We start from the raw sequence: 19,764 nt of genomic DNA, 5'->3' as shown, positions 1-19,764 counted from the left end.
CAGTTATACATCCTAGGCAGAGGGGAGGGATGCCGGAGGGCAGGGGAAGCAAAGGGGACGTGGGGAAAGCCAACTAGGGGAGCCGGTGACCGGGGGAGCCAGGGGAGATTTTGGAAAAGTAGACTGGGTGGGGACAGCTGGGGGAGATGAGGTTGGGGAGAGATCGCCGTACTTTCTCCAGACTCTTAAGACCACTCCCAACCAGAGCAGCAAAGGAAAGGACGTGCAGATGGATACCGCTGGTGCTGGATTTCTGCTCTTTTCTCTGAAAGAAGGCCTTCCCCCTTCCCCTCCCTCGACCCCTCTCCTATCTCCTCCCGTCTTGGGTCGCCTGTCTCCCTGTCCCTGTTGGGGGCCTGGGAGGCCGCGACACATTCAGAAATGCAGGAGGAAGCCCCGGAAGAGGCAGGGTTAGCAGGGAAAAGGAGGGAGCAGAAGGGGGCAAGGAGGGCAAACGGAGTAACCAAACCGAAGCTAAGTGTCAAAAAAAGGGGTTGCCGTTTGTCCACCCCATCCCCTTCCACTCCCGCAGCCTCCCTTGATGGCTCTGGAACTGACTTCTGACCTCATTCTATTGGGGCTGAACGGAGACGAAACTGGAGGGAGCGAGCTCTGGGAGGGGGCAGGATGCCTGGGTCCCAGAGAGGAACGGTCAGTGATTCCTGATCTCTTGGCTGTTCCCATCCCTCCCTCTGGTCCCCGGGGACACATACCACCCGTGGCTCCGGCTTTTCACCTCCCCTTTTAGCACCCCCGCCCCCCAGGGTCACCCAGGCCCAACCGCCCCGTCAGACCCCTCCGGCCTCGGCCTGGGCTCCGTCCCCGGGGACCCAGGGATCCGGGCCTGGGGATTCCTCGGTAGGACAACCAGCCAGGCACCCCAGAGGTGGTGGGACAACAAGCCAGGCAGCCCAGAGGTGGGAGCACCCCGACCTTTTTGTGTCCCCCTTCGCTGGTCCCATGTCTCTTTGGGTCTGTCGGTTTAGTCACGGGGATTCTGGGGTAACGTGGGGAGTGCCATCCTAGAGACTAAAGAGCCGGGGCATCTAGAATCTCGGTCGTTCTCTGGATTAGGCCCCCCCTACTCTCTCCAGCCTCCAATAAGCCCCACATCTGCCCGGCTGCCCTCACTCCTGCTCCCGGGGCACGCCGGGAGCTGTAACTCTAACCCTGTCACAGACACCCACACAGATTCACAGATTCACATTTATTTCCCTCCCGGGAATGGTGAGGGGTTATGACACTGTACTGAACGGACACATGGGGCGGAGGAGGGGGACAGCGATTGACCCGACCCCTACACCCCAAAACACACATAGAGTTCAACAGGCCTCTTTCCACCTCCACTCCATCCCTGCCCCTCTCCCTACAATACCACAGCCCTGGGGTCTGGAGTCGTGAGAGAGACTGAGGACATAGGGAGACGGTGGCATTTATTTCCTTCTGCCCCTCCAGCCCAGGGAGAGTTAATAATAATAATAATAATAATAATAATAATAATAATAATAGTATTTGTTAAGCGCTTATTATGTGCCAAGCACCGTTTTAAGCACTGGGGTAGATACCAGGTAATCAGGTTGTCCCACATGGGGCTCACAGTCTTCATCCCCATTTTACAGATGAGGGAACTGAGGCCCCCGGAGAAGCGAAGTGACCCGCCCAAGGTCACACAGCAGACGAGTGGCGGAGCCGGGATCGGAACTCACGGCCTCTGACCCCGAAGCTCTTTCCGCTGAGCCACGCTGCTTCTTCGGAGTTAGGGGGCTGTGAGCCACGAGGGGAGGGACGGAGTTGGCGGCGGCCGGACGGAGCAGGCCGCGGCCTCCAGAAGTCCTCTGTGTCCCCTTTCCCTCATCCCGGCTCGGGGCCGGAGGTCCCAAGGGTACCCCGGAGTCGAGGAGGGCGGGGAGGGGAAGGGATGGGGCCGGGATGGGAGAGGAGGGCATCGATCAGGAGGGTCTTGCACTCTGGTTCTCCAGATCTCCTTCCTCCTCCTCCTCCTCCAGGTCCAGCATGAAGGCCGAGTGGTCCTGGCTGTCGAAGCAGGAGGCGCTGAGGAAGGCAGGGGCAGGGGCGGGGCGGGGCGGCGCGTCCTCCCCGCCGGGGGAGGCCGGGGAGGGCGCCGGGGAGGGTCCCGGGGGTCCGGGGGTCCCCCCTCGGTGGCAGCGCTGGTGCCGGAGGAGGCTGTAGGCGCGGGAGAAGCGTCGGGCGCAGAGCGGGCAGCGGTGCGGGCGGTCCCCCGCGTGCACCTGGCGGTGCCGGGCCAGGTCGGCGAGGCGCTTGAACTCGCGCTGGCAGAGCACGCACTGGAAGGGGCGGGCGCGGGTGTGGGTGACCCCGTGCTGCCGCAGGTGCGAGCGCCGGCGGAACCGCTTCCCGCACTCGGGGCACGGGAAGGGCAGCTCGCCCGTGTGGATGCGCGCGTGGGCCGCCAGGTCGTAGCGGCTCTTGAAGGCCCGGCCGCAGACGCCGCACGCGTGGGCGCGCCGCTGCCCGTCGCCCGCCGGCCCGGGCTCCTGGGCCGCGGCCCACCCGTCGCCGGCCGGGCCCTCGCCCCCCGAGGGGAGGTGGGGCCCGTGCACGCGGCGGTGCTGGCGGAGGTAGGAGGCCAGCCGGAAGGCCAGGCCGCAGTCCGGGCAGGAGAAGGGCCGGTCGGGGGAGTGGACCAGCCGGTGGCGGGCCAGGGACCAGGGCCGGGCGAAGGCCTTGTGGCAGACGGGGCACTGGTGGCGTCGGGGGGCGGGCGCGGGGGCGTTGGCCGTCCTCAGGCAGGGGTGGGCTTTCAGCTCGCCCTTGGTGGGGAAGGCCTCTCGGCAGCGCAGGCAGAGGAGGGTCCAGTCCTCCTGCAGCAGCACCTGTTTCTCCTCGGGATCCGGCCCGGGTGGCAGGTCGGCTACCTGGGGGGCCCCTCGAGCGGCGTCGGCCTCTTCCTCCGGCTGGTGGTGGTGGTCCTCCTCCTCCTCCTCCTCCTCCTCCTCCTCCTCCTCGGGCGGGGGTCGGGGGTCCCCGTGGGCCCGGAGCAGGTGTCGGCGGAGGCGTGCGGGGTCCGGGAAGCGTCGCGGGCAGGCGGAGCAGCGGAGCGGGGGCTGCGGGCCGTGGGCTCGTTGGTGTCGGGCCAGGTGGGCGGCCCGCCCGAAGGCCTTGGGGCACAGCGGGCAGGCGAAGGGCCTTGGGCCGCCGTGGCTCAGCCGGTGGCGGGCCAGGGAGTAGGCCAAGCGGAAGCGGCGGCCGCACACGGGGCAGGGGGACCCCTCCCCGGACCCCCCCGGGGACCCTCCTCGGGCCACCGGCTCCATCCAGGACTGGCAGGCGCAGGCCTCGAGCGGAGGCCCGGACCAGGAGCGGGAGCGGGAGCAGGAGGTTGGGCCTCGAGGGGTCGGTCTCCGGGGATGGACGGGAGACCCCCACCCCAAATCCCGCTCCTCGGGGGTGGGACCCCTCCCCTCCGGACGCCTGGGCCCCCCCAAAGGGGGCCGGTACCTGCGGCTGCGGCCGGGCCCGACGCCGCCTCTTCCTTCTCCCCCACACGCCCGGGCCCGGCGGAGGAGGAGGAGGCCGCCGAGGCTTGGGGAGGGGGGCGGGGGTCTCCGTGTGTGTGTTTGTGTGTCAGTGTGTGTCAGTGTGTGTCAGTGTCTCCGCTTTAACCGTCCCCCCTGGAAACACGATCCGCGGCCGCAACGCCCCACAAAAGATGGTCAGCCCCGGGGTCTGAGGTGTTGACCAGATGGGAGGAATGAAGGGTGAGGGGCTGCCCCCAACCAGCTCCAAGCGGGGGGACCAGAAAGCAAAAGAGGCCCGGCCTCTGGTGAGCACTCCCCCTCCATCCCCTCCTGCCTCAGTTTCCTCCATCCCTTTTTCCCCCGTTAGTAATGATGGTATTTGTTAAGCGCTTACTATGTCATTTATCCAGTCGAAGCGGCGTGGCTCAGTGGAAAAGAGAATGGGCTTTGGAGTCAGAGAAGGGTGCTTTGCACATAGTAAGCGCTTAACAAATGCCGTCGTTATTATTAATAGCAGTAACGATGGCATTTGCCATCTCCCCCTTCTAGACTGTGAGCCCGCCGTTGGGTAGGGACCGTCTCTCTTGTGTTGCCAACTTGGACTTCCCAAGTAATAGTAGTGATGGTATTTGTTAAGCACTTACTGTGTCATTTATCCAGTCGAAGCAGCGTGGCTCAGTGGAAAAGAGAGTGGGCTTTGGAGTCAGAGAACGGTGCTTTGCACATAGTAAGCGCTTAACAAATGCCGTCGTTATTAATAACAGTAATGATGGCATTCGCCATCTCCCCCTTCTAGACTGTGAGCCCGTCGTCGGGTAGGGCCGTCTCTCTGTGTTGCCAACTTGGACTTCCCAAGTAATAGTAATGATGGTATTTGTTAAGCGCTTACTGTGTCATTTATCCAGTCAAAACAGTGTGGCTCAGTGGAAAAGAGAGTGGGCTTTGGAGTCAGAGAATGGTGCTTTGCACATAGTAAGTGCTTAACAAATGCCGTCATTATTATTAATAACAGTAATGATGGCATTTGCCGTCTCCCCCTTCTAGACTGTGAGCCCGTCGTTGGGTAGGGACCGTCTCTCTGTGTTGCCAACTTGGACTTCCCAAGTAATAGTAATGATGGTATTTGTTAAGTGCTTACTGTGTCATTTATCCAGTCAAAACAGCGTGGCTTAGTGGAAAAGAGAATGGGCTTTGGAGTCAGAGAACGGTGCTTTGCACATAGTAAGCGCTTAACAAATGCCATCGTTATTATTAATAACAGTAATGGTGGCATTTGCTGTCTCCCCCTTCTAGACTGTGATTCTGTCGTTGGGTAGGGACCGTCTTGGACTTCCCAAGTAATAGTAGTGATGGTATTTGTTAAGCGCTTACTACTGTTGGGTAGGGACCGTCTCTATGTCGCCAACTTGTACTTCTCAAGCGCTTAGTACAGTGCTCCGCACACAGTAAGCGCTCAGTAAATACGATTGAATGAATGAAATGAATGAATCTATCCAGTCATAAGCAGCATGGCTCAGTGGAAAAGAGAATGGGCTTTGGAGTCAGAGATCGTGGGTTCAAATGCCAGCTCCGCCAACTGTCAGCTGGGTGACTTTGGGCAAGTCACTTCACTTCTCTGGGCCTCAGTTACCTCATCTGGAAAGTGGGAATGAAGACTGTGAGCCCCATGTGGGACAACCTGATCACCTTGTAACCTCCCCGGCGCTTAGAACAGTGCTTTGCACATAGTAAGCGCTTAATAAATGCCATCATTATTATTATGTGCCAGGTACTGTACTAAGCACTGGGGTGGATACAAACAAATCTGGTAGGACACAGTCCCTGTCCCACACAGGGCTCAGTCTCAATCCCCATTTTACAGATGAGGGAACCGAAGCACAGAGAAGTGAAGTGACTTGCCCAGGGTCACACAGCAGACAAGCGCTTAGTACAGTGCTCTGCACATAGTAAGCGCTCAATAAATATGATTGAATGAATGAATTTAAGTGCTTACTATGTGCGAAGCATTCATTCATTCAATCATATTTATTGAGCGTTTACTGTGTGCAGAGCACTGTACTAAGTGCTTGGGAAGTACAAGTTGGGAACATCTAGAGACGGTCCCTACCCAACAGCGGGCTCACAGTCTAGAAGGGGGAGATGGACAACAAAGCATATTAACAAAATAACATAAATAGAAGCACTGTTCTAAGCGCTGGGGGGATACAAGGTGATCGGGTTGTCCCACATGGAGCTGTCGTAATCCCCACTTTACAGATGAGGTAACTGAGGCTCAGAGAAGTGACTTGCTCAAGGTCACACAGCAGACCTGTGGCGGAGCCGGGATTAGAACCCATGACCTATGACTCCCAAGCCCGTGCTCTTGCGGCAGAGCCACGCTGCTTCTCCGTACTAGTCATCATAGTCATTAGTCATTAGTAGTCATCGTGGTCTTTGCTAAGCACTGGGGAGATGCCAGATATGGTCAAACCCTGAGGTTCACCACCTTGACAGGAGGTTGAGCGGGTACGGCATCCCCGTTTTCCAGAGGAGAAACTGAGGCAGTTTCGGTGGTGACATCGGGCCCGGTCCAAAGCCTCGCCTGGGGCCGAGCCCCTCCGTGGCTCATAACCGGGACGCGGGGCGAGACTCTGGAGAGGGGAGGTTGGCGGGGGGGTCCCCTCCAGCTATCAGCCCGGGACGATAAAGCCGGGGCCCGCTCGAAAGGGACTCGGGGTCAACTTGTGGTGAAAGGGGGTCCGCGCCTGGGGTTTGGCCCATCTCTTGGCTCTGGGACGGGAAGGAATAACCGTGGTATTTGTTAAGCGCTTACTGTGCCAGGCACCGTACTAAGCGCGGGAGTACGCGGTCCCTGTCCCACAGAGGGCTCCCAGTCTTCATCCCCATTTTACAGAGGAGGCCCAGAGAAGTGAGACGACTTGCCCCAGGTCACACAGCAGACCAGCGTCGGAGCTGGGATTAGGCCCCGGGCCCTCGTGAGAAGTAGAGGAGGGAAACACGGCGATGAGGCGACGGCGACTGGGGGGTCACGGACTTTTATTTGGGGGGCATCGGGTCACGTTTCTCATTCTCATCTAATACTCTAGGTAAGAGTGGGGCGGGGGGCAGTGCTCTAGACAGAACAAACGCTACAAGTTCAGATCGGAAATCGGGTCCTCCCCTTTATGGCTCCTCCATTTCCCATCTCCCCCTCCCTCAAACGGTGAGGCCTATGAGAGTCGCACGGAAGGGGGGGGATGCGATGGGGTGGGGGTGGGCTTCCCTCACCCGCCCCCGGGGCACGGGGAGAGACAGAGAGGCGGTGACAGACGGAAACATGGAGAGGTGGAGACAAGGGACGGATGGGAAGGAATTCTAAAAACTTAACTTTTGGGGAGGGGGTGTCTTTGGGGGTAGGGGAGGTGAGAGGTATTCTGGCAAGGATGGGCGGGCGCGTGTGCACACCCGCACAGGCTAGACTACGTTGAGGTTCACCCTGGGAGGCGGAGGGGGAATCACCGGGGGTCTGGGATAAATCTATATAGCTGGGGGGCGAGATGCGTTCAGGCCTAGACCTCTTTAGAGTGGCGGCGAAGGACGAATCCAGACCGGTCCGATATATTCAGCCGGAGGGGTGGAGGGGCCGGGGGACCAGTCCCCTCTTGAGCAGAGGATGGGCATCCTGGACTAGTTCGCTCTCGAGAGCAGGGGGAGGGGGGGGATTCCGGACCGGTGTCCTCTAGGCTGTGGGGATGACCGCCTGGATCGGTCTACTCTGGAAAGCTGGGAGGTGAGAAGAAAGAAAGGCGGGGGGGGGAAAAAATAATCCAGGCCGCCCCACACCGAGGTCTCGGGTGTGTGGAAGGAGGAGTGGCGTTATTGCCCGGGGTGGGTCCGTTCCACGGGGATGCTGGGGGGCGGGGGGAGGGGGTCCATTTTCCCATTCAGTTCACCGGCGGAGGGGGAGAGGCTGGATGCGGGCAGCCGGGGGTCAGCTCAGTCCATGCCCCGGTGCAGCTTGAGGTGGCGGGACAGGTTGCTGAAGGTGATGAAGCCCTTGTGGCAGACGGAGCACTGGAAGGGCCGCTCCCCGCTGTGCAGGAGCCGGTGCCTCTTGAGGTAGCACTCGTGGCGGAAGAACTTGCCGCACTCGGCGCACTGGAACGGCTTCTCGCCCGTGTGCACCAGCACGTGGCGGTCCAGGTCCCGCGGCGACCGGAACAGCTTCTCGCACTCCGAGCACTTGTACAGCTTCTTGGACGGGCGCTGCGGGGGCAGAGGCAGGGGGAACCCGCCCGCCCCGACCTCGTCCCCCTCCCCGCCCCCCTCGGCCCCCTCGGCCCCGCTCCCGCCGTGCGCCGCCTGGTGCTCCTCCAGGTCGGCCACGGCCGCGTAGCTCTGGCCGCAGATGCCGCAGCCGAAGGCGGGCGGGCCCGAGTGGGCGTCCAGGTGTCCGGCCAACGAGGCGGCGCTGGCGAAGAACGTCCCGCACTCGCACTGGTACAGGCTCTCCGCCGGCCGGCCCTCCCCGCCGTCGTCTCCTTCCTCCTCCTCCTCCTCCGCCGCGGCCGCCGCCGCCATCCCGCAGCAGGCCGGGCACCCCTCGCCTCCGCCCCCGAGGCAGTGGGGGCAGCCCCCGGGCCCGGGCCTGCGGCCATCCTGGGCGTGGGTCAGCTTGTGCCGCTCCAGCAGCGACGGGGCGTTGAAGTCGCGCTCGCACTGGGGGCACTTGAAGGGCTTGACGTCGGTGTGGGCCAGCCAGTGGGCCCGCAGCTCACACCCGCGGGCGAAGTGGCGCCCGCAGGCGCCGCAGCCGTAGGGGGCCAGGCCCACGGCCTCCCCCAGGCCCCCGCCCGGCCCGCCCCTCCCGCAGGCCAGGCACGGCCCCACCTCGCCGCTGTTGGCCGGGGAGGTGCAGACCGGGCACCAGGAGGACGACGAGTTGGAGGAGGAGGAGGAGGAGGAGGCGGAGAGGGCCGGGAGCAGGGCGGCGGGCGGCGGGGCCGCGGCCAGGGGCAGGCCCCGGTGCTGGCGCTTGAGGTGCCGCCCGAGGCTGGAGCGGGACGAGAAGCGCAGCTCGCAGACGTGGCAGCAGTAGGGCTTCTCGCCCGTGTGCACCACCTGGTGATGCAGGAGGCCCGTGGAGTCGCGGAAGCCCTTGGGGCAGACGGTGCAGCGGTAGGGCCGCTCCCCGGTGTGGCTGCGGATGTGGTTCACCAGGTTGAAGCTGTGCTTGAAGCTCTTGGCGCAGTGCGGGCAGGGGAAGGGCTTCAGGGCCGTGTGCCGGGCGAAGTGGCGCCGCAGGTCCGAGCGGTAGCGGAAGCTCTTGCCGCACTCGCTGCAGTGGAACGGGACCCGAGAGGGCGGCAGGGGCGCGGGGCAGGGCGGGGGGATCCCCCCGGGGGGAGAATCATCTGCCTCCGCCGCGGACATGGCCGGGGCGGGACGGGGGGGGGGGAAGAGGACGGGGGGACCGGGAAAGGGGGAAAGGGGACCGGGGAGCAGGGCGAGGCTGGTCTCTGTAGGAGAGAGAGAGGACGCGGGTGAGCGGGGGGGATGCGCGGAGGTTTCCCAGCCTCTCCCCATCCCCTTGTATCGAACTCTCAGCACGGTGCTCATCATCATCATCATCGCCATCAATCGTATTTACTGAGCGCTTACTGTGTGCAGAGCACTGGACTAAGCGCTTGGGAAGTACAAATTGGCAACATATAGAGACAGTCCCTACCCAACAGTGGGCTCACAGTCTAAAAGGGGGAGAAAGAGACCAAACATACTAACAAAATAAAATAGATATGTACAAATAAACTAGAGTAAAAAAATATGTACAAACATATATACATACATACAGGTGCTGTGGGGAAGGGAGGGAGGTAAGATGGGGGGATGGAGAGGGGGACGAGGGGGAGACGAAGGAAGGGGCTCAGTCTGGGAAGGCCTCCTGGAGGAGGTGAGCTCTCAGCAGGGCCTTGAAGGGAGGAAGAGAGCTAGCTTGGCAGATGGGCAGAGGGAGGGCCTCATCATCCTCATCAATCGCATTTATTGAGCGCTTACCGTGTGCAGAGCACTGTACCAAGCGCTTGGGAAGTACAATTTGGCAACATACAGAGACAGTCAATACAGCGTCAGATAGTGCTCTGCACGGAGTGAGAGCTTGGTAATAATAATCATCATCATTTTGGTATCTGTTAAGCGCTTACTACGCGCAAAGCACTGCTCTAAGCGCTGGAGGGGGACACAGGGTGATCGGGTGGTCCCACGTGGGGCTCGCAAACTTAATCCCCACTTGACGGACGAGGCAGCTGAGGCCCGGAGAAGTGAAGTGACTCGCGCAAAGTCACCCAGCTGAAAAGTGGCGGAGCCGGGATTTGAACCCATGACCTCTGACTCCCAAGCCCGGGCTCTTTTCCACTGAGCCGCACCGCTTCTCTACGTGGGTACGTGGTAGTACGTCGATGGGTACAGCCCATCGATTGCCAGATCGATTCCTCCCGCCCCCCGCCCCCACGAGAAGCAGCACGGCACAGTACACGGGGCCCAGCCCCGGGAGTCGGACGGTTCTCATCCCGGCTCCGCCACTCGTCTGCTGCGTGACCTTGGGCGAGTCGCTTTACTTCTCCGGGCCTCCGTTCCCTCGTTTGGAAAACGGAGATTGAGACTGGAAGCCCCACGTGGGACAGGGATTGGGCCCAACTCGATTTGCTTGTATCTCCCCCCGTGCTCAGTACGGGGCCCGGCACTTAGTGAGCGCTTAACGAAGGCCACGCTGCTGATGCCGATGACTCTTCCACTCTGGCCGTGGATTTGTCCCCTCTGAAGCCCCACGGGGGACAGGGACTGGGCCCAACCCGATTTGCTTTTTTCTCCCCCATCATCATCATCATCAATCGTATTTATTGAGCGCTTACTATGTGCAGAGCACTGTACTAAGCGCTTGGGAAGTACAAATTGGCAACATATAGAGACAGTCATCATCATCAATCGTATTTATTGAGCGCTTACTATGTGCAGAGCACTGTACTAAGCGCTTGGGAAGTACAAATTGGCAACATGATCTCCCCCTTGTATCTTGTATCATAACCTTGTATGATACAAGATGTATGTATGATACAAGATGTATCATAATCTTGTATCTCCCCCAGCGCTCAGTACGGGGCCTGGCACTTAGTGAGCGCTTAACGAAGGCCACGCCGCTGATGCCGATGACTCTTCCACTGTGGCCGTGGGCTCATCCCCTCTTCCAGCTCCTCCCTTAGCCCCCTTCCCTCCTAGAGAAGCAGCATGGCTCGATGGCAACAGCCCGGGCTTGCAAGTCAGAGGTCGTGGGTTCTAATCCCCTTCTAGACCGTGAGCCCACTGTTGGGTAGGGGCTGTCTCTATGTTGCCCACTTGTACTTCCCAAGCGCTTAGTACAGCGCTCTGCACACAGTAAGCGCTCAATAAATACGACTGATTGATCCCACTCCACCACTTGTCTGAGCCCCCTGTTGGGTAGGGACCGCCTCTAGATGTTGCCAACTTGTACTTCCCAAGCGCTTAGTCCAGTGCTCTGCACACAGTAGGCGCTCAATAAATACGACTGATTGATTGACCCCGCTCCACCACTTGTCTGAGCCCACTGTTGGGTAGGGACTGCCTCTAGATGTTGCCAACTTGTACTTCCCAAGCGCTTAGTCCAGCGCTCCGCACACAGTAAGCGCTCAATAAATGCAATTGATTGATTGATTGATCCCACTCCACCACTTGTCTGAGCCCACTGTTGGGTAGGGACTGCCTCTATATGTTGCCAACTTGTACTTCCCAAGCGCTTAGTCCAGCGCTCCGCACACAGTAAGCGCTCAATAAATGCAATTGATTGATTGATTGATCCCACTCCACCACTTGTCTGAGCCCCCTGTTGGGTAGGGACTGCCTCTATATGTTGCCCACTTGTACTTCCCAAGCGCTTACTCCAGCGCTCTGCACACAGTAAGCGCTCAATAAATACGATTGATGATTGATTGGCGTGTGGCTTTGGGCAAGGCCCTTCACTAGGCCCAAGTAACCTTCCAAACTGTGAGCCCGCTGTTGGGTCGGGCCCGTCTTAGATGGTGCCAACTTGGGCGTCCCAAGCGCTTAGCACAGCACTCTGCACACAGTAAGCGCTCAATAAATACGATTGATTGATTGATCCCGCTCCACCACTTGTCTGAGCCCACTGCTGGGTAGGGGCCGTCTCTATATGTTGCCCACTTGTACTTCCCAAGCGCTTAGTCCGGCGCTCTGCACACAGCAAGCGCTCAATAAATACGATTGATTGACTGATTGGTGTGTGGCTTTGGGCAAGGCCCTTCACTGGGCCCCAGTGACCTTCTAGACCGTGAGCCCACTGTTGGTTCGGGCCCGTCTCTACATGGTGCCAACTTGGGCGTCCCAAGCGCTTAGCATAGCGCTCTGCACACAGTAAGCGCCCAATAAATACGATTGATTGATTGATCCCGCTCCACCACTTGTCTGAACCCACTGTTGGGTAGGGACCGTCTCTATATGTCACCCACTTGTACTTCCCAAGCGCTTACTCCAGCGCTCTGCACACAGTAAGCACTCAATAAATACAATTGATGATTGATTGGCATGTGGCTTTGGGCAAGGCCCTTCACTAGGCCCCAGTGACCTTCCAGACTGTGAGCCCGCTGTTGGGTCGGGCCCGTCTCTATATGGTGCCAACTTGGGCGTCCCAAGCACTTAGCACAGCGCTCTGCGCACAGTAGGCGCTCAAGAAATACGACTGAAAGAATGAATCTGGAAATGTTGGGTCGGGCCTGTCTCTGGATGGTGCCACCTTGGGCGTCCCAAGCGCTTAGCACAGCGCTCTGAGCACAGTAGGCGTTCAATAAATACGACTGAAAGAATGAATCTGGAAATGTTGGGTCGGGCCCGTCTCAAGATGGTGCCACCTTGGGCGTCCCAAATGCTTAGCACAGCGCTCTGCGCACAGTAGGCGCTCAAGAAATACGATTGAAAGTGAATCTGGAAATGTTGGGTCGGGCCCGTCTCTGGATGGTGCCACCTCCCAAGCACTTAGCACAGCGCTCTGCACACAGTAAGCGCTCAATACGACTGAAAGAATGAATCTGGAAATGTTGGGTCGGGCCTGTCTCTGGATGGTGCCACCTTGGGCATCCCAAGCGCTTAGCACAGCGCTCTGCGCACAGCAGGCGCTCAAGAAATACGACTGAAATAATGAATCTGGAAATGTTGGGTCGGGCCCGTCTCTGGATGGTGCCACCTTGGGCGTCCCAAGCGCTTACCACAGTGCTCTGCATACAGTAGGCGTTCAATATACGATTGAAAGAATGAATCTGGAAATATTGGGTCAGGCCCGTCTCTAGATGGTGCCAGCTTGGGCGTCCCAAGCGCTTAGCACAGCGCTCTGCACCCAGTAAGCGCTCAATAAATATGATTGAAAGAATGAATCTGGAAATGTTGGGTCGGGCCCGTCTCTATATGTTGCCAACTTGGGCGTCCCAAGCGCTTAGCACAGCGCTCTGCGCACAGTAGGCGCTCAATAAATACGACTGAAAGAATGAACCTGGAAATGTTGGGTCGGTCCCATTTCTAGATGATGCCACCTTGGGCGTCCCAAGCGCTTGGCACAGCGCTCTGCGCACAGTAGGCGCTCAATAAATACGACTGAAAGAGTGAATCTGGAAATGTTGGGTCGGGCCCGTCTCTAGATGGTGCCACCTTGGGCGTCCCAAGCGCTTAGCACAGCGCTCTGCGCACAGTAGGCGCTCAAGAAATACGACTGAAAGGATGAATCTGGAAATGTCGGGTCGGGCCCGTCTCTGGATGGTGCCACCTCCCAAGCGCTTAGCACAGCGCTCTGCACACAGTAAGCGCTCAATACGACTGAAAGAATGAATCTGGAAATGTTGGGTCGGGCCTGTCTCTGGATGGTGCCACCTTGGGCGTCCCAAGCGCTTAGCACAGCGCTCTGCGCACAGTAGGCGCTCAAGAAATACGACTGAAATAATGAATCTGGAAATGTTGGGTCGGGCCCGTCTCTGGATGGTGCCACCTTGGGCGTCCCAAGCGCTTACCACAGTGCTCTGCATACAGTAGGCGTTCAATATACGATTGAAAGAATGAATCTGGAAATATTGGGTCAGGCCCGTCTCTAGATGGTGCCAGCTTGGGCGTCCCAAGCGCTTAGCACAGCGCTCTGCACCCAGTAAGCGCTCAATACATATGATTGAAAGAATGAATCTGGAAATGTTGGGTCGGGCCCGTCTCTATATGTTGCCAACTTGGGCGTCCCAAGCGCTTAGCACAGCGCTCTGCGCACAGTAGGCGCTCAATAAATACGACTGAAAGAATGAACCTGGAAATGTTGGGTCGGTCCCATCTCTAGATGATGCCACCTTGGGCGTCCCAAGCGCTTGGCACAGCGCTCTGCGCACAGTAGGCGCTCAATAAATACGACTGAAAGAGTGAATCTGGAAATGTTGGGTCGGGCCCGTCTCTAGATGGTGCCACCTTGGGCGTCCCAAGTGCTTAGCACAGCGCTCTGCGCACAGTAGGCGCTCAAGAAATACGACTGAAAGGATGAATCTGGAAATGTCGGGTCGGGCCCGTCTCTGGATGGTGCCACCTCCCAAGCGCTTAGCACAGCGCTCTGCACACAGTAAGCGCTCAATACGACTGAAAGAATGAATCTGGAAATGTTGGGTCGGGCCTGTCTCTGGATGGTGCCACCTTGGGCGTCCCAAGCGCTTAGCACAGCGCTCTGCGCACAGTAGGCGCTCAATAAATACAACTGAAAGAATGAATCTGGAAATGTTGGGTTGGGCCCGTCCCTAGATGGTGCCACCTTGGGCGTCCCAACCGCTTAGCACAGCGCTCTGCGCACAGTAGGCGCTCAACAAATACGACTGAAAGGATGAATCTGGAAATGTTGGGTCGGGCCTGCCTCAAGATGGTGCCACCTTGGGCGTCCCAACCGCTTAGCACAGCGCTCTGCGCACAGTAGGCGCTCAACAAATACGACTGAAAGGATGAATCTGGAACTGTTGGGTCGGGCCTGCCTCAAGATGGTGCCACCTTGGGCGTCCCAACCGCTTAGCACAGCGCTCTGCGCACAGTAGGCGCTCAATAAATACGACTGAAAGGATGAATCTGGAAACGTTGGGTCGGGCCCATCCCTAGATGGTGCCACCTTGGGCGTCCCAAGCGCTTAGCACAGCGCTCTGCGCACAGTAGGCGCTCAACAAATACGACTGAAAGGATGAATCTGGAAATGTTGGGTCGGGCCTGCCTCAAGATGGTGCCACCTTGGGCGTCCCAAGCGCTTAGCACAGCGCTCTGCACCCAGCAGGCGCTCAATAAATACGATTGAAAGAATGAATCTGGAAAATGACGACTAGGGTGGGCGTCCCAAGCGCTTAGCACAGCGCTCTGCACCCAGTAGGCGCTCAATAAACACGATTGAAAGAATGAATCTGGAAAATGATGACTGGGGTGGGCGTCCCAAGCGCTTAGCACAGCGCTCTGCGCACAGTAGGCGCTCAATAAACACGATTAAAAGAATGAATCTGGAAAATGATGACTGGGGTGGGGGTGGGGGTGGGGGGGGGCCCACGTGGGATGACCTGAGGGCCTTGGATCCCCTCCATTGCTTGGCACAGAGTAGGCCCTTAACAGGCACCATAAATGGGTATTATTATTAATATGATGATTATTAATGAGTGTTTCCAGCTGCCAACTAGGGGGGTCCCCCACACCCCCTCCCCCCCCACCTTCTTCCCCTCCCCCCTCACCTCAGACAGGACCGGGCTCCCCTCCCCCCCCCCCCCCAGGCCTTCCGACCCCCTGACCTCCCTCCCCCCCCGTGACAGGGCATGACGGACACCCCGCCAAGCCCCCCGTGCGGGGCAGGGGACGCCCTCCCTCCCCTCTCCCCTTCAATTACTTACACCTCCCTCTGGGCGCCGACATTTTGGGCCGCCGCGGGGAGCGCGTCACTTCCGGCCCGGCGGGCGGGGCGGCCTCCACTTCCGGTCGGGCCCGCGGCCCTCCTGACGACGCTCCATGGCGCGCGCGCGCCCCCCACCCCACTTCCGGCCGCGCGGGGGAATCCGAGCCGCGGCGGCGCCATCTTGGGTGAGGGCGGGACCCATCTTAGGGCAGGGGAGAGACGGGCGCCACCGAAAAACCCCTCTGGAAGGAAAGGGGGGAGCGAGGGAGGCGACTGACGCCACCTCAGGGGCGCCGGAGCCGTTTCCATTCGAGATTTCTCTCCCCCCACCCCCGCCTAACAGACGCACGTGGAGCCGGCGCCATCTTGAGTGAGGGCACGGTCTGAGGCTGGATAAGGAAGCCGGCAGCCATCTTGACTCCGGGCTGCGAGGGCCTTCAAGGCCGAGGGATCCAGGCCACCATTTCCCCGACTGCGGTTCTGGCCATTTGGGGTCAAGCTGACCGGAGAGATTGGCCTCTTCCCCTTTTTAGCGACCACAGTTACACCCCCTCGTGTTAGAAGGTTTACGTTTTACGCTCAGTTTTTCCGTCGCCTCAGACTGGAATGAACTCTGTTCCTTCCAAGATCTGGTCATCTGTCCCGCTTCCCAACTTGACCCCTCATCCTGTCTTGGGAAGGGGAGAGGAAGGATAATGAATGAACTCTGTTCCTTCCAAGATCTGGTCATCTGTCCCTCTTCCCGAATTGACCCCTCATCCTGCCTTGGGAAGGGGAGAGGAAGGATAATGAATGAACTCTGTTCCTTCCAAGATCTGGTCATCTGTCTCTCCTCCCAAATTGGTCCCTCATCCTGCCTTGGGAAGGGGAGAGGAGGGATAATGAATGAACTCTGTTCCTTCCAAGATCTGGTCATCTGTCCCTCTTCCCAAATTGACCCCTCATCCTGCTTTGGGAAGGGGAGAGGAGGAATAATGAATGAACTCTGTTCCTTCCAAGATTTGCTCATCTGTCCCTCTTCCCAAATGGACCCCTCATCCTGCTTTGGGAAGGGGAGAGGTGGGATAATGAATGAACTCTGTTCCTTCCAAGATCTGGTCATCTGTCCCTCTTCCCAAATGGACCCCTCATCCTGTCTTGGAAAGGGGAGAGGAGGGATAATGAATGAACTCTGTTCCAAGATTTGGTCATCTGTTCCTCTTCCCAAATTGACCCCTCATCCTGCCTTGGGAAGGGGGGAGGAAAGATAATGAATGAACTCTGTTCCTTCCAAGATTTGGTCATCTGTCCCTCTTCCCAAATGGACCCCTCATCCTGTCTTGGGAAGGGGAGAGGAAGGATAATGAATGAACTCTGTTCCTTCCAAGATCTGGTCATCTGTCCCTCTTCCCAAATGGACCCCTCATCCTGCTTTGGGAAGGGGAGAGGTGGGATAATGAATGAACTCTGTTCCTTCCAAGATCTGGTCATCTGTCCCTCTTCCCAAATGGACCCCTCATCCTGTCTTGGAAAGGGGAGAGGAGGGATAATGAATGAACTCTGTTCCAAGATTTGGTCATCTGTTCCTCTTCCCAAATTGACCCCTCATCCTGCCTTGGGAAGAGGAGAGGAAGGATAATGAATGAACTCTGTTCCTTCCAAGATTTGGTCATCTGTCCCTCTTCCCAAATTGACCCCTCATCCTGTCTTGGGAAGGGGAGAGGAGGGATAATGAATGAACTCTGTTCCTTCCAAGATCTGGTCATCTGTCCCTCTTCCCAAATGGACCCCTCATCCTGTCTTGGGAAGGGGAGAGGAAGGATAATGAGGAGTCGGATCCTTCTTCCCCTGGACCAGACACATAGCCGGGGGAAAGTGTGTAATAGAGAATAGGCCTGGCCTAGTGGAAAGAGCGCGTGCCCAAAAGTTGGAGGACCTGGGTTCTAATCCTGCACCACCATTTGTCTGTCTCCACCCCTCAACTCAGAGAGGAAGAAACTCCTGGCAAATGGGGTAGGTTGGGTGGTAGATCTGATGGGATGAGTTTTTTCAGTGCCTCCTTCTGAATCTTAAGTTCTTTGTTTCTTTTGTATATAAGGAGCAGGCCCACCAAGAATTGGGGGGTTAATGCCCCCCCCCGAAGAACTGGGGGGTTATTGCCCACTCAAGAAGTGGAGGCCAAACACGACCCTCACTCCTGTTTTTATTCCATCCCAACGATTCCCCTTTTCTCAACGCCCTGTCACCCTCACCTTGCTGCCATGAAAATGCGGTGTATAATAGTAATAATGGCATTTGGTAAGCGCTTACTGTGTGCAAAGCACTGTTCTAAGCGCTGGGGGGAATACAAGGTGAGCAGGTTGTCCCACGTGGGGCTCACAGGCTTCCCCATTTTCCAGATGAGGTAACTGAGGATCCGAGAAGTTAAGTGACTTGCCCAAGGTCACACAGCAGACATGTGGCGGAGCTGGGATACAAACCCATGACCTCTGACTCCAAAGCCCGTGCTGAAGGAGAGGGAATGAGGACTACGTGCCCATCCTCCTCAATAGATCACTCGTATTTATTACTTTGTGCGAAGCACTGTACTAAGCACTTAGGAGAGTGCCACCAATTGCCAGCTGTGTGACTTTGGGCAAGTCACAACTTCTCTGGGCCTCAGTTACCTCAGCTGTAAAATGGGGATTGACTGTGAGCCCCCCGTGGGACAACCTGATCACCTTATAACCTCCCCAGTGCTTAGCACAGTGCTTTGCACATAGTAAGTGCTAAATAAATTCCATCATCATTATTATTATTATTATTATGGAGTTGGTAGACACATTCCCTGCCCACAACGAGCTTACAGTCTGAGGGGGAGAAAGACGTTAATATTAATAAGTAAATGATGAATAGGCACATAAGTGCAGTGGGGCTGAGGGAGGGGTGAATAAAGGGTGCAAATCCAAGTGCAATCAATCAGTGGTATTCATTCATTCATTCATTCATTCAATCGTATTTATTGAGCGCTTACTGTGTGCAGAGCACTGGACTAAGCGCATGGGCAGTACAAGTTATTGAGCACATACTGTGAAAATAATCGGCCGTATTTGGCGTACAGCACTGGACTAAGCGCTTGGGAAAGAATTGATAGATGCAGTGCCTACCGGCAAAGAGCTGACAGTCTATCACAATACTTGTGGTGTTTGTTAAGCGTTTACTATGAGCCAAACACTGTTCTAAGCACTGGGATAGGTACGTTTTAATCAGGTCGGACACAGTTCCCGTCCCACCTGGGGCACACAGTCTTTGTCCTCTGTCTCCCCCTTCTAGACTGTGAGCCCGCTGTTGGGTAGGGACCGTCTCTATATGTTGCCAGCTTGTCCTTCCCAAGCGCTTAGTACAGTGCTCTGCACACAGTAAGCGCTCAATAAATACGATTGATTGATTGATTATTCCCCAAACCACTACGGTCTATAAAGTCTACAGTCTTACCTATACACTTCCACTACTTTTCCGTACATTTGCTCTCTGCAGTCTCACCCCGACCGCAGCCCCTGATTAATAATAATAATAATAATAATAATACTGGCATTTGTTAAGCGCTTACTATGTGCGAAGCACTGTTCTGCTCCCTAAACTGCCCACCTCTTCCTGACCCATTATTGGTGCTACACCCTCCCCCCCGCCAACAAACGTCCTCCACCACCTCCTTCGTCTGCTTCCTGGCTTCCTTTCACCCAGGCTGCTGTCGCAGAGCATCCCTCCCCACCGTAGGTACCCTCTTCCCAGAGGCTAAGGGGGCAATATTCCCCACCACCTCTTGAGCAGGATTCCCAGGCTTGCTCTTCCCAGGCCTCTGACGAGAGCTGAGTGTTCCCGGTCGGGACAGAAAAGACCTCAGAATGACAACTTTATGGCCTGTAAGGGCATAAAAGTCTGCTCCTTCCCCATCCTCATCCTCCCTAAAATCCACGGTCCTTTTCACCCCCACAGGCAAAATGACAAGGTGGCATTTTACCTCTACGGGCGATCTCCTTCCCATCTTGGAGTCAAGCACGAGGCGGGGGCCAACGTTCAAAGGAATGACTGGAATGGAGGGGAAAAGGGAAGCGGGGGTGGCTGAAGAGAAGGGCAGGAAGGCTGGGGTTGTATATATGTGTATATATACATATATATACACATATATACATATATATATGTGTGTATATATGTGTATATATGTATATACATATATGTATATGTGTGTATGTATATGCATATATACATATATGTGTATGTATATGCATATATACATATATGTGTGTATATGCATATATACATATATGTATATATGTATGTATGTATATGCACCTGTATATATGTATATAT

At 57.2% G+C, this 19,764-nt stretch overlaps 2 protein-coding genes across 2 annotated transcripts; both read right to left on the bottom strand.

Moving 5' to 3' along the window:
• Positions 1–1,696: 1,696 nt before the first annotated feature.
• Positions 1,697–6,014, bottom strand: ZNF579 (zinc finger protein 579). The gene is made up of 2 exons (XM_038751994.1): positions 5,986–6,014; positions 1,697–3,453 (listed from the first exon to the last, which is right to left on the bottom strand). The coding sequence occupies exons 1-2, from the start codon at positions 6,012–6,014 to the stop codon at positions 1,950–1,952; spliced, it is 1,533 nt and encodes a 510-aa protein (XP_038607922.1). The 3' UTR covers positions 1,697–1,949.
• A 505-nt stretch (positions 6,015–6,519) lies between these two features.
• FIZ1 (FLT3 interacting zinc finger 1) lies at positions 6,520–15,497 on the bottom strand. Its single transcript, XM_038752631.1, has 2 exons — positions 15,434–15,497; positions 6,520–8,998 (listed from the first exon to the last, which is right to left on the bottom strand). The coding sequence occupies exon 2, from the start codon at positions 8,910–8,912 to the stop codon at positions 7,476–7,478; it is 1,437 nt and encodes a 478-aa protein (XP_038608559.1). The 5' UTR covers positions 8,913–8,998; positions 15,434–15,497; the 3' UTR covers positions 6,520–7,475.
• Positions 15,498–19,764: the final 4,267 nt, after the last annotated feature.

The sequence above is a fragment of the Tachyglossus aculeatus genome, chromosome 10 (genome assembly GCF_015852505.1).
Source record: "Tachyglossus aculeatus isolate mTacAcu1 chromosome 10, mTacAcu1.pri, whole genome shotgun sequence".
NCBI lineage: Eukaryota > Metazoa > Chordata > Mammalia > Monotremata > Tachyglossidae > Tachyglossus > Tachyglossus aculeatus.
Note: the sequence above shows the minus strand (reverse complement) of the source record. Positions and strands in the feature narration are given on the sequence as shown.